We start from the raw sequence: 15,549 nt of genomic DNA on the forward strand, positions 1-15,549 counted from the left end.
CTGATAAATACCCTCAGGAGAAATGTCTCCACTACTGCATCAACATATTGATCAGATCTTCAGTGGCTTCATGTGACACTGCCACTTTCCACAACTTCATTTCCTTAGTGCATATCATAGTGCTTCTAAGGTGGCTTCTCCTTCATCCTCCATGACAGGCTGTTTATGTGGCAGTACAGCTTCTGCTTGATTTTCTTCATTCAGAAGTTTCTTGACGTACTCCTTCCAGTTGTCTTTGATGACTAGTGGACTGGTTCACTAGTTATTGCTGAAACCCTTGGTATCTGCCAGCTGTCTTCTTCATCCTTCATATGATGCCTTACAACCTGATAGAGTGCCTGTGCAATCTGCTGAGTCACTTTCCAGAAGATGATAGAGTTTCTTTGATGCCTTGCTCTTTGCCATTGCAACTGGTCTCTTATCATCATTGTTAGCCAACCAGTTTTTCTGATATCCTGTCTTTTCTGTCTCCAACTTCTTGCTGCATTCCTTCTTTCTTCTAGGACTTCAGATTTCTTCCACCAGATTTCCTTAAGTATTTTTTGTCTGTACCTGGCTTGATCACATATCTGTTCTAACATCTTCGCAAATGCTGCCATTCCTCCTTGGCATCCCCCATTTCCTTTTTTTTCCGGAAATGTTACAGTCCTGAATATTTCCTCAACTCCTGTGCTTTCACACCAGACAACTTACAAGTCTTCAACCTAGTCTCAGATTACATTGACATCTGAAACACCTCTAAACACTGCTAGATGCTGATTGTGGTCACCAGTGTTTTATTCTGGGGCAGACCATTTCACTAAGGATGACTCTGAAATCTAATTTTCCTCCAATGTCTTTTCGTTATTTGGAAGAACTCTATCTGAGTTGCATGCTCCCCATTTTTGTATGTAATCTTGTGATTGTCTCCCTCTTAGTGAGTCATCTGCTGACCACCACTAAACCATTTGCCAGACAGATGTCTACAATAGCATCTCCATTTTAATTCCTGTGGCTCCTAACCATGTGACCACAGGAAATCCTCATATCCTATTCTGTCATTATATGAGCATTCAGGTCTCCCATTATCAAGACTGACTCTTTTTCACATGCTTTATCAATGATCTCTTGTCGCTGCTGCCTGAATGCCTTCTTTTTTTTTGTCATTGTAGCCCTGCTGACAGGTTGAGATAATAAAGATTGCTATGTCTTTATATTGTATTCTGACTGCCATGAGTCTGTCACTAGATTAAATCCCTGTCTATAGATGACACTATCTCACCACAATCATTTCTAGTCTGTCCACCACCTAAGTAGTAGACTCTGGATCCCAGGTGAAAAGACTTTGTTAAGCTACTATTCCATGTTGTCTCCAAATAGAGGGAATAGCCAGTATCCTCCTTACCATCATGTCATCCATATTCAGTGTGGCAATCCTTTATTTTTGGCAAGTTGATTGTTCTTATATGAAACTGTCACTCAACAGAGCTATCCCAGGTAGCCCAGTTTGGCAAATCGACACTGGCTGGCCAATAGATTACTATGTCAGCACTGCTTGACTTTATAGTGAACCAAAACACACACACACACACACACACACACACACACACACACACACACACACACACACACACACACACACACACACACACACACACACACACACACACATACACACACACACACACACACACACACACACACACTGGCAAGTAAATGGACATAGACCCCTCCCACCATTAGCATGGGTTCCTGGCATAGATTGGAGTAGGCTGTATCCTTAATTCACTTAGCACTGGAAAATACTAATGCCCCTTTTGGTGGCATTAGTCAACATGACCAAATATAATGGCACATTTTTAACAATATTTTTGAGGGGGACTAGTGGTGTCAAACAAAAGCCTAAATAAACCAACGCAGTTACAAAATAAAAGTGTTTCCAAACAAGGACTTGACTATGCATGACTTGGGCTCATATGCAAAATACCTTTGAATTATTTGACTGGCACACATTTTGGCAATGTTTGAAATAACTGGCTCTTATTCCCAGTGAAGATTTCCACATTTCTTTGTGATACTTTTTTGAACAGGTTGATTCCACTAGGCTAGTGGCCTCTTTTCAGGGGAGATATTAGGTGGTAGTTATACTACTGTGGGAAATTTGGCCAGGGCATCAGATTAGTTCCCCTACTCTTTTCCAAAGGGTGGGCACATGTGTTTTGTGTGTCACATTTTGCTTCCTGCTTCCAATCTGGGAGCAAATGCAGCTCAGAGAAGCAGGAACCTACCATAAGCAAAAATGGAGAGCATAGAGTTGAACAAGAAGGTAAATCTGGATTGTGGTTTTGTTAATCGAATAGCAGAGATGTTTATTTCATTGGAGAAGGAGTCAGAAGCCAAGAATAGTTCAAGAGAGGGGTGTGGTGTGTTGGAGATGGAGGAAAAGGCAGTCAAGCCTTTTCAAAGTAGTAGGAAGGCAACAGATGCAATGGAGAATGATTCAGAAGAGGTTTTCCAGCAGAAGCTTTTTGAATCCAAGGATGTAACACAGGATTGCATGATTACAACCTTCCAGTCGGGAGGGTTGCGGGATGATATACTGTTGGAGATGGTGGAGGAAAGTGAACCATAAGATGGAAATGATTTATCTTGGGGAGAAATGATGGACATACAGAAGGAAGAAGGGCAGCAGACTGAGGAGATGCAGAGAGAGAGAAGAAATCATACACTGAGATGGTGAGAGAAGGAATACGTGGTAAGCAAGTAGAAGAAAAGAAAGTTAAAAGAAAAAAGACTGTTTAAAGTTTAAGTTGAAAAGAAAGAAGATGCTCCAATGGACAGATACAAGATATGAGATGAAGTTATTAAGACTCTCAGGATTAAAACAAATGAGGTAAGAGTATTCATATATATTAATAGAGTTTTTGTGACATTATTTTCAAGACTGGGCAGATAATGGAAAAGTTTAAAGAAGAATATGAAAAAAAATAAAAACTGCTCACTGTAGAATGTATGTACAGGCTTCATGCTTCATGAATGGAGAAAGGCAACAATCATCCCTCTGCACAAAGGTGGGCCATCTACAGACCCTGGAAACTACAGACGCACAAGTCTCATTAGACTTATATGTAAGGCCATGGAAAGAATTATCATACAGATGATCAATAGAGATATAGTAAACCTCCAGACACTGGACTCAACCTAGTTTGGTTTCATTAAGGGGAGATCATGCCTACTCAACTTGGTGGACTTCTTCACGAAGGTCACCAAAGCAATGGATGAGAGTAAAGTCATTCACACTGCCTACCTTGACCTGGCCAAGGCATTTAACACAATGCCCCACTCGGGTATTGTTGCCAAACTCAGGAGGTTAGGTACAAACCCATATGCCACCCAGTGGATAGCCAACTGACTCACAAACAGGATTCAAGAAGTTATAATTGGGGAGTCCACCTCGACAAAGAGGCCAGTCACAAGTGGAGTCCCTTAGGGATCAGTCCTTCGACCGCTCCTTTTTGGCACTTACTTCTCAGAAGTCAAGTCTAATGTCAGTGGTCTCTGTCTGACTAAATTTGCAGATGATTGCAAATTAGGAGCTATCACTGAATCTCACACTGACACAAATGTTCTCCAAGAGGGGATGACACAGACAAACAACTGATATCAGAGCCATGGATTACAACTAAATGCCAATAAATGCATAATAGTGTCCTTTGGGAAGTCATCTATCCCTGGTAAGTATCATATTGACAACACACCCCTTAGAGTAGGGACTTAGGGACACACATAGATAGTAATCTAGCCTTTGATCATCACATGTTTACAGTGGTAAAGAAATCATTCTGTGTTGTGCAGCTTATAAACAAAGGTGTGAAAAGTGGGTATTGTATGCGCATACTGAAAAAGGAGGTTTAGGGTTAATAAACCCTATACTGTATATGTCATCCTTAAATGTATACACAGTAATGAAGTGTTTAAAAGATAATGAGGACACTTTAATAAAGAAAATATTAAATGTGAAGTATAAAATGGAATGGTTGACCTTTTTTACTTCTAAAAAGGAGGAGCTGTTGTAATAAAGAAGTGAAAAGGTATCAAGATAAGATTATTTGTGGGGCATTAATGTGAAAGAAATGGAAAGTGATAGAACAAAATGGCATGAAAAGATTATGGGAAGTTATTGCAGGATATATCCTTGGAAGTAGTTAAACAGAGAGAATGAATGCTATTACTGCAAGAATGAAGAGATGCAACAAACATGTAGAAGGTCAAGATTTTCTATGGAGATTGTTTATACAAAAGCTGCCAGTGAAGGCGAATATGCCATGTAAAAGAATAAAAGACAGAGTTTGTCTATATTGTGATGAATTTGAAATATGTGAAGATATTTTTATACAATTTAAAGGGTAGAAATGTTATGGGAAAAGATTATAGAGAGAAAACGTGAATAATTTTAAAGACATAAGCAATTGAAATACAGACACGATTGAATTTGGTTACTACAGATATAAAAGTAAAAAAAGAGGTGGAAAATCTCAATAAAAATGTTTACCATATTATGGCTAATCTGGAATCAGAGGGTTAAGAAAGTCATGTTCAATGAAAAATGGAACTTAGCAATCATGTTGAAAACAATAAGGTTTGGTTGTGGAAACTGGAGTCGGGGTAAAAAAAGTAATAAGTATGTGTTATATATGATGAAGCAAAATGAAAAAGGAAGATGTGATATGTAAATAATACACATATGTAGATAGATATATAGATATACTGTAAATATATGCATATAGACTGTAAGTACTGATGTAATGTATTTGACTCTGTAAATACATATGGATTATGTAAATAAAGAACCCCTACTTCTTTTGATAGGTGCCATGGGGTCTTTTACATCCACCTGAGGTACCACCAAACTCAAGCAGATGAGACTTTAGTTTAAAAGCTAATCTGGTGGATGGCACACCAAGGAGTGAGCACCTCCATAATATTGCACTGCAGTGTCAGCAGTCCAATCACCAGCAGTGGGAATAGAACCCACAGCCTGGTATAATAAAGATACTGAAATAGGAACATCCAGTGGGTGAATTTCCCTAAAAAAAAAAAAAAAAAAACTACTGTGTTTAGGATTCTGATCTCAGAAAATTATGATATCAAGCAAATGGGTGTCATCTATTTCACACATAAACAGCAGAATATAAGGACTGGCAGTATTATCTGTAAAAGACAAAGAAAAGAAGTATGCTTCATGGGTTAGTTTTTGAACAATTTGAGTACACCCTGTGCTTATACTAATATAACAATTGTTTGACTGTGCATACTGACTGAGATATTAAACTAGATTGGGAGGAAAGGGCTATTGACCAGCCAAGTCAAATAATGACATGAAAATATTTCTTATAACATATTTAGATTATAGGTTCATAGGTTCATACTAGGCTATCTGCCCAAGGGCATTTATAAGCCTAGCCCATAGTTATGTGACTTTCGCCACCCCTTTAGTTTGAAGAAAACTATGCCTATTATTTTGCTGTGCCTCTGTCAAGCAGTGACACTGAAGTAATCCCCGGGGTATATCTGCGAACTCCCATCCATTGGTCAAGATTCCTCTTGAACAAGTCCAGCGAGGTGCTCTGCCTCACATGTACCGGGATTTTGTTCCACAGCATAGGGAGTCTCTGGGTGATGAATCTGTCCCTCCAGCATGTTCTATTAATAACTGTGTCAAGGTTTAAGTTTCCCGCCCTTGTGGTTCTGAGGGATCTAGATTTTTTGAGGTGAAGCATATTCATCAAATCTGGGTTTGACATGGCCTTATATGTCAGGCACAGGTCACCTCTGAGCAAGCGGTATGCGACTGAATAGAGCTGGAGTTCTTTCAGTCGGGCAGCATAAGACATATTTTTGAGACCTTTTATCCTTTTGGTGAGGAACTTTTGGGGCCTTTCCAGCTGCTGCAGGTGTCGGGTCAGATACATTCCGAATAGGGCATTGTACTCAATCATAGGTCTAATGAGTGATGAGTACAGGGGGATGATGACCTCCCTTGATCTAGATGTGAATCCCTTCATGATCAGGTGGGCAATGTAGAAGGTTTTCCTAACTACTTTGGCAACATGAGTGTCAAACGAAAGGTTACTGTCAACCTGGGTCCCCAGATCCCTGATGACTTCTTCTGTGCTCAGTGGATTGCCACCTATATGGTAGCTAGGGGTAACCTTGTTTTCCCGAAGGGTATGACTATGCATTTCCTGGCTTTTAACTTTAGGCCATGGCTCTGGCACCAGTTATCCGTTTCTGTGAGGCCCTTCTGAAGGATATCTGTGTCAGATGTGTTTTCGACTATGGCGCCCAGTTTGCAGTCATCGGCAAACTTTGTTAGCCATAACCCTCCTGTGTTTGCTTGTACTTCAGAAAAGTAGATGCCAAACAAGAGTGGTCCCAGGACTGAGCCCTGTGGGACACCACTTGTGACAGGCTTTGAGTCTGACATGGCGCCAGCAACTCTGACCCTGTGGGTTCTGTCACTTAGCCAGTTTGCAACCCATCTTGTGATGTATGGGTTTACATTCAAGCTGATGAGTTTTTCGATGATACCTGAGTGGGGTATTGTGTCGAAGGCCTTTGCCAGGTCGAGGTAGGCTGTATGGACTGCCTTACCCTCATCAATGGCCTTGGTGACTGTTTCGAAAAAGTCAACCAAGTTTAAAAGGCATGATCTGCCTTTGACAAAGCCAAACTGGGTTGGATCCAAAGTCTGCAAGTTCCCTATGTCTTTATTTATGAGTTCCATTATGATCTTCTCCATGGCTTTGCAGATAAGGCTTGTCAAGCTAATGGGACGGTAATTTCCAGGGTCGGTGGAGGCACCGCTCTTGTGAAGTGGGACCACAGTCGCCGTGCGCCACTCCTTGGGTACGTATCCTGAGGTGAGGCTAAGATTAAACAGCTGTCCTAACTGCGGGTTTAATTCCTCATTGAGTTCGTGGAGCACACAGCTGGGGACACCATCCAGTCCCATGGATGCTGTGTTTTTTGCCTTGGAGAGAGCAGTTCTCACCTGGGCGTTGGAGATGTTTGGGGGGCTACAATCCTCTGGTATAGATATCTCTCCTTTTGGGGGGGGGGGGGGAGTTTGCACTGAACCTGTCAGCCAGTATGTTGGCAATGTGTGTAGGTTGATTGAGGGAGAAATGCAGAATGCAAAGTCCCTTTATTTCCTGGTCCCACTGTTTTCAAATATGTTGCTGGAATGAAAACAAAAAACAAGTAAAGGAAATACAAATTCTGATAATTTAGCCATTATCTCAAACATGTGATATCCGGCTTCAAACAGAAAAATTATCATAGCTTCAAAGTTCAAAACAGAAGATCCAAGTTATTTTATTTTCTGGAAAATTAATTTGAACAGCTTCTTCTCCTTCTTTCGGCTGCTCCCATTAGGGGTCGCTACAGCAGATCAACTGTTTCCATTTCATCCTGTCCTCTGCATCTTGCTCCGTCACACCAACCACCTGCATGTCCTCTCTCACCACATCCATAAGCCTTATCTTAGGCCTTCCTCTTTTCCTGTTACCTGGCAGCTTCTTCCTTAGCATCTTTTTCCCAATATACTCTGCATCCCTCCTCAGCACATGTCCAAACCAACGTAATCTTGTCTCTCTGGCTTTGTCTCCAAACCTTCCAACCTGGGCTGACCCACTAATATACTTATTCCTAATCCTGTCCATCCTCGTCACACCCAGTGCAAATCTTAACATCTTCAACTCTGCCACGATATATATATATATATATATATATATATATATATATATATATATATATATATATATATGTGTGTATATATAAAATACACACACACATACAGATAGATAGATAGATAGATAGATAGACAGATAGATAGATAGATAGATAGATAGATAGATAGATAGATAGATAGATAGATGGATAGATAGATACAGATATCTGCTATTAGACTTTTAACACAGGGACTGTACTGCCAGAACAAAATAAAGTTAATAATGACTGCAGGAACATTATAAAACCAAGTTGGACCGACTTTCCATTGTGTTGCTGTACCAGGTGCATCTGCAGACAATATGTTATAAACATGCTATAATATTCAATTTCAAATAATTATACTTTATTTCATACACATAGATTGGCAATTTACCCATTTACCTATTTACCTGACTTCCTTATTACACATGACATGGTATCGAAACTGGTATTACGTACCAAATCAGAGTCTTAGCATCTTCAAATCCAATTGGCTGTGTTGCAATAGGGGGTAAATCTCTAATTTCAGATTCATCCATTCGGTATGTGAATTCTGAAAATGAAACACAGAAGGATCTTCAATTTACCATCTGACTGATATAGAATGATAATCTTGAAGTGGCTACAGGGGTGCCAAAGAAAACAATTTCATAAAGTTAGGATAAATATGTATATTAAGTGGTTATGCAAAACTAGTTCAATTGTTAAAGATTTTATTACTATCTATTGCATCTAAAAGTAAGCAGTGCTTCTGAGTATTTTCTATTCTTTCAGTGTTAATTAGAAGCACATCTTCAACCCTCTTTGCTATGCTGTGAAACCAGGACTGACGCTATCATAATTGATGCAACTGTCCATGATACAATACCCACACCCACCACAAATTCTAGAGAATCTTGGTTGTTCATCTGGTACTTCTGAATCTCTAATTAATATAGCAGAAATCAAAAACTATAAATGAGATTTATATGAGACATTTTAAAGGACAGCCTGACTTATTCTTTAGTAATGATCACAATGAAGTCCAGTACAACTGCAATAATTTAACTGATTGTGCACTTCAATTCATTGTGCTTGTCAAAACAATGTTTGTTTTTCTTTTCTTAAAGTACTTTGTGCAAAATGGAGTTGTAAAATAATAAAGCATGTAAAGATTTAAAGCAGCTGGGATGTTGGCATTGTCAGGAACTCTAGTTTTATAGATAGGCCTGTCCCTAAGGTTAAGAGGATTACAGGGGGTTTTGCAATCAAATAAAATTAAAAACAAAGCTTTCTTGAAGTACAACACAAGAAAAACCTATGTCTCACTAATTCTAAATCATGGCATACTAAAATGTCACCCTCATAAAAATGAGAAGGAATAGTGATGGAAGAGAAAAAAGGGGAACTTACTCATTTCCCACCTTTTCCGTTTTTTATGGGTGCCATCTTCTATGACAAGAAGCATGTGTCCGTAAGTATTGTAGGTAGACAGTGATGGCTTACTTATTATCATGTTTTATGTTAAGCTGATAGGTGGATAGTATTGACATCCTAGTGGGCGAAGCTGGCAGAAGATCACATATTGTGATCTGTCATATCTTTATAATAATAATAGAGTGTATTCTAATAACTAGTATAAAATGTCATCCCCTTTTAGACAGGTGTCTATGACAGATAACTCCTCAGAAGAAGTATAGTACAATGTGGCTTGTATAGTTAACAAGCAGCCCTACCTTGTGGCTCAGAATGTGGTTTCTTCATGCATGCCTAAGTTGAAGGCAATACAACATGCCCTTTATGCAGACATTTTGATAATTACTGAGTATGTGTTTCTTCTAAGTGTATCTATTGTAAAACAAAATACTAAGTTGGACAGTTTGTAACCTATAACTAACAAATATGTAACCCAGGTCCATTTCCCAAAATATATTCTTGCCATGGCTGGTTAAGATAAATAAAATAAGTATGCCAGTTGATAAGGCATGAGCCTTAATGGAATGCTCTGTATTTGAAGGTAGCAGCTGTCTTTCTTCTTTTTGTTTACAAGAGTTAACTACATATTTTTGGACTACATATTATCCTACCACCCAGCTTCTAAAGTAAAAACATCCATTTATTACACCTGAGACCAGGTAAACATGAGGGATTCCAACAACTTACTCCTTGTTAATAATAGTTAGAGTTATTTTACCTTACCAACAGCCTATATGAAGCTATATGGGGTATTTTATGAACCATTTTGCCTGTTCCAGAATAATAACATTATTTTTATTTTATTTATTTTATTTTTTTTATTTGTTTTTGTTTACTCTGTTTCTCAAACTGTTTTAATTAGAGTCTAGATAGAAAAGCTCTAACAAATATTTTCAAAAAGACATCTTGAACAAACATTAAATAATATACATTAATAATTACACATGCATTTGTTAATTAGATTACATTCTTATAAAAGTAGAGGCAATCATACCCTATCTGCATTCAGTCTTATTGTTATGATCTGAATTTTGCAATGTACTCATTTTGTATACAATATTGTTGAGTGAAAGACTGATATGCATTTTATGCTCTTTGAGCTCAGGGCTATTCTTAACAATTGGATGAGTAGATACAGAGTTATCATGTACAGCCCAGCTTGATTTGGGATGTGAGCCATATTAAGTATTTGTAAAGTGTGACAAGAATATCTTAGTGTGTTAGCTTAAAGGTATGTATGGTTAGACATCCTGTGGTTCCTGTGATCATTTACCAAGTATTGTTTCTATTTACGTTCCTATGGTTCTATGGGTGGGGAAACAGCCACCACACAAGGGGTGCTGGACTTTAAAAAAACTGTGACTTGGTTGATTGATTGGTTTTCAGAGTCTTGCTGAATGGATTTTGAATAATTCAAGAAGGATCAAGCAAAGTATAGTCATTCAGATAATTTGATGTATTACTATTGTGAGTAGAAGGGTATGCAGTGGCTTAGAAATAAATATTTGTTTGGAAACTATCCTTATTGATCCCTTAGACCTCATTTAGTATTGAACCGTGCTGTCAGTGATGATGTGGTTTACATTTTCTGCATGCTTGGCAGGGCTCATTTCACAAAAGTGATATAATACAGCTCTTCTGCAGCCATCTACCTCACCAGAATTCTCCATCAGTTGTGTATTCTCATGTCAGGAAACCCAATTTTCAGTTTTCTTACCTTGTTTTCATTTACAAAGTTTAACTGATAGTACTTATAGTCTGAATGGATAATGGCATTGCCACTATTAGATTTATTTTGCAAAGCTGACTATGACTATAAGTACATTTTATAACACTGCAAATACAGACATGAACTTTATTGTCTGTGTTGTACATATATGTATATTCCTATAGGCTTTTCAAATGTACTGAGTAATCACAGAGAGAGTACTTTTACTATCTATCTATACATACGTAACATAAAAATTGTTATATATTACTGTATAGTCCAATAGAATTTTGCAGTTTACTGAATAAGTTAATATCTACCCAAATCCACACGCATTACAAACAGCAAGAAAATCCAGGGAAAGGCATTGCATTAAAGTTGTTATATTCTTAGTCAGCTATATTATTTTTTAGAAAGTGTGACAAAGAGGAATTCACCTGTGCTTTATTTTTTGATCTGTCTTAAGATTTTTAATTGGCGTTTCACACTGCTATAACTTCCACACAAAGTACTTAAGACTGGTAGTGAAGTGAATGAATGTATAGCATTGGTTAATATGTGTACCACCTTACAAACAGCCTGGGAAGTGAACGCACCATTTTTTAGAAAGGAGGTCATGGCCAGGTGGAAATTACCTTAATTTTTTTTTTTCTTGGGGGGGGGGTGAGCATTACTTTTCTCATTAGCCCGTAAAAACACATTGCGTTGACAAGGTATGTCGCATAAACAATGAAGACGTAAGGAAAATTCTGAGCTTTACAAGAATTTGACTCTGAATTTGATTCATATTTTGGAAAGCTGCTACCAAGAGTAAGGTAGGAAATGATAGCAACTACATTTTGCCTAAAATTCCTGAAAATAAATAAGTTTAAACACAGTGATGCTGAGAGTGGAAATGAAATGTACAGAAATAACATACATTAATAGAATGAGGCATTTATTTACTATTTCTTTAAACTAGAAAAAGTATATCTGTTCAGGAAAGATGTGAGTAAGGATGATAAATGGATGGCAAAGCAGGATGGTTCATAGGACTAGAATCTGTGTGTCCTAGACTCAGTTATTCCCATTGCTGAAGGAAAAGGGGGATCAAGGACGTTCAGTAAAATGTTTTATGGATTTAGTGAATTCAAATACTTCTACATCAACTGCTAATAATTAAGCTGCATTTTTACTTCATAGAAGTAACATATATACCAAGCTGAGAAGATGCTGAAAATATCTCAGAAGAAGGCCTTAGCTTTAATTTTTGTGACATTCACTCACCCCTGCATGTTAAAGAAAAAAAGAGTTGTTGATGTCATATTTAGAAAAGATTGCAACCTCAAAAGGTTCTTGGTGACTGGCAAAAAGAAAAAAAAGTAAACTAGGTTTTTGAAAATGTTAAAATATGGTCTTAACATGATGCTTTAATTATATTATTTTTAGATAAGAAATTTTGCTTAGATGTGACATGCTGTGCTGTCTAAATAGAAAATGCACTGTATTAGAATAATATTTGTTTCTTTATATTTTGCCTGTGCCCCAGCAGCAGTCTGACCATTGACTGTTGCACAGTGAATCTATTGACCCTAGGGGAAGAATGTCCAGTCTGATCTCCTTGAACTGGGCTGCTTATGGAGATCAGAGAAAACTGATGTGTGGAACTTGCTATCTACAGCTGGCTGATTGTGAAGATTAGTCATCCTATTGTGCAATATTCTCCCTGGGGTTTTAATGAGGGAGTTTCTTGTGCTTCCCCAACTTCCCATACTGGTGCTACTGGTGGCCAAATGTGGGGTGTGAAAGTGGGACTTGCATTATCAGCCTAATAGCATGTGTGCTTCTGTGCATGTGCTGATTCCAGATATCATGCAAAGTGACACTAGGCAAGACCAAAAGCATGTCATTGACCCTGTGTACCACACTGCCATAATCTGGCATCTACCAGTTTAATGCCACGTCAATCTCTCCCAACAACAAGAAAACTGGCACTAGCCACTCACTCCCCCTCTCTCCCCACAGTAGCAACCTGTATTACCCAGGCTTTACCTCAAACATGAGTCATCTCATACTTACTTCCATACAGCCAGCTGTGTTATAAGAGTTAAATCAAAAATAATAATTACATTTACTGTACAGCAGGTTAGAGGAGAAGGTGTTATTACAATATTGTCCTACTCTAATATACTCCTTAAATTTAAAACTCACATTACTGCAGACTCTCTGAAAGTGTTCTACTTCCAAAATTGGAACAGAGTCTCACCATGGTAGTTCTTAACAGCAAAAAACTATTGCCAAAGATGCATAAAACTTCCTGACCAATATATAATCCACTGTCTCCTTGTAATCTAGATAAATGTACTCCCTGTTTCCATCATGCAAACTACTTATTAGTCACAACTCTTTATAACTTTATTAACAATTACTTCTGCCCCCAGACAATAAGCTAATGTGCCATACCCACATAGAAATCATAGTTCAGACATCACTTCCTTATAATGACCTCCGTTTACAATAATTTCTAACAAACAAGCCTGATGCAAACTTGTTCCATCTAGATCTCAAATTAACTCAATCTTTTGTAGTGAATTCACCTTCATGTTTTTCAAAAACAGAGCACCTGCTTCTCTCAAAACCAAAAATGACATTCACATATCCACTGATGCTTACCCAAACCATTTTACCTACTGCCATCTACATAGAACTATTGCAGATAATTCTACATAGTAAGTATTTTTTCTCCTCTCTTCAAGATTAGAATTATTCCTTCAAATTGTTTCTGTATATCATTAGATTATGTAAATGTTTATCTGCATCTCTGTAACTCTTGCCCACATCTGTAGTGTTATCTACAGCAATTTTCCCCTATCTGCTCCACATCAAAATTAAAAAAGTATAAATAGCACTTTTATCTGAGTGTAAAATTTCTTGTATCATATATGAAGTGTTCATTATTTGCTAAAATGTTACTGTGATCAAGGCTATCATTTATATAAATATTTATTTATTCCACTTTTAATTTCTTCAAATCTTATGGGTTTCTAATACCATGATGGGAATGTACCCCATTCCTAAGTCAAAGCATGATTAAAGACCATGAAATTAGTATTGTTTCAAACTTTGCTGTCAGCCAGAAATGCTCTTCACAGCACCCGCTTATGTTCCCAGTAATGACTCCTTCTGCAATTCGTATGGAGTTACATGTATTAGTAACATATCTAAATACAACTGTAGATTCTTTTTTTATAAAACCCGTTGCTCTTACTACTAGTGGAACTGTCTGAGTATCTTTTCTTTAACATTGCTCTGATTTCTGCCTGCAAATCCTGATATTTTATGACTTTATGTCTCTCTGTACACAAGACAATGCAGTCACTGGGTGTAGCAATTTCAATGATCAATGCTACTTTTGTCTTCTTTTCATGGACCACTATATCTGGTTTTCTCACATCTATCTTTTGAACTGCTAGTAATGGGTGATCCCATGTGATGTAGACTTCATCGTTTCCTATGATGCTTTGTCGCTCATTTTTCTCAGTCACTTCAATACCATAATGTTTGCACAATCCCCAGTGCAACAGTCTTACCACATTATTATGCCTTTCTTTGTACAGTCCTTCTGCCATTAGTAAGTCACAATCAGCAACAAGGTGTGCGACAATTTCCAATTCTGTTTTATAAAACCTACATTTGTCTGTTTCTCCCAAATGTTCAATAGACTTTGTAAACCAATGTGTACTTAGCCCACTGTCTTGGGCCACTGATATTAACCTTTCATCTTTTGGTTTGAATTCGCCTCTACCTAACCATTCCTGCATTCGATCCTGGTCAACATGAGGTTCTTCCAGAAGATTTCTATACTTGCAACTATATTTATGCATTTTCCACATTTCTTGCCTTCTCATCTGATCCTTTGCCTTATATTCTTTCTTTTGTTTTCTAGCACAGTTGCTACCTGATTTTTATCTATTTCTGGTTTGATTTCCATTCCAGCTTGACACTGATATGCTTCTGCTAGACAAAGCAGTGAAGTCATCTTAGATTTATTCTCCTCATGTTTCAAAACTTTCACTACATTTGGGTCTTGTGAGGTCAGCAGATATGTGTGCAGTCCCACAATTGCAGATCTATACACATAATCAATTTCAAGGAGGGCCATACCTCCTTCGGAACGGGGAATATATAATCTTCATATGCACTGTTGTATCTTTCGGCTTTTCCCGGTTAGGGGTCGCCACAGTGGAACTCCGGTCCGCTAATGATTGGCAGTAGATTTTTACGTACCGAGTTGCCAGCCCTGATGCACAACCTTCAACGAAGGTACGCCCATTCACGCATGTCTCCACATAGAAGACGCTTTAGCTGAGAATCGAACAGGACAACGTCTGCTACCGCAGCACCACCATCACAGAATCATTTGATGAGCATGAAGCATCATTCTTGTTTTCCTATCTAATCTATCCAACACCTTTTTTTTTTGTTTTTGTGTAATACCAAGGGGGTTATATATGTTCTATGGTGCCCATGCAACCTATTTTATACTAGGGAAACAAAACCGATGTTTAAAGTGAGGTTGCTGGAGCACATTAGGGACATAAAAAATCAAAAAGTAGATAAGTCTGTGGCTTTACATTTTAAAGAAAAGCACAACA

At 37.9% G+C, this 15,549-nt stretch overlaps 1 protein-coding gene across 1 annotated transcript in view; it reads right to left on the reverse strand.

Moving 5' to 3' along the window:
• NAALADL1 (N-acetylated alpha-linked acidic dipeptidase like 1) overlaps positions 1-15,549 on the reverse strand; it is a 712,563-nt gene that overhangs the window by 569,522 nt on the left and 127,492 nt on the right. The window contains exon 6 of the mRNA XM_044075363.1: positions 8,212-8,305. Within this exon, the coding sequence (XP_043931298.1) occupies positions 8,212-8,305 (94 nt within the window). The remainder of the gene's footprint in view (positions 1-8,211; positions 8,306-15,549) is intronic.

The sequence above is a fragment of the Protopterus annectens genome, chromosome 6.part1, assembly GCF_019279795.1.
Source record: "Protopterus annectens isolate FY-2018-M chromosome 6.part1, PAN1.0, whole genome shotgun sequence".
Taxonomy (NCBI): Eukaryota; Metazoa; Chordata; order Ceratodontiformes; family Protopteridae; genus Protopterus; species Protopterus annectens.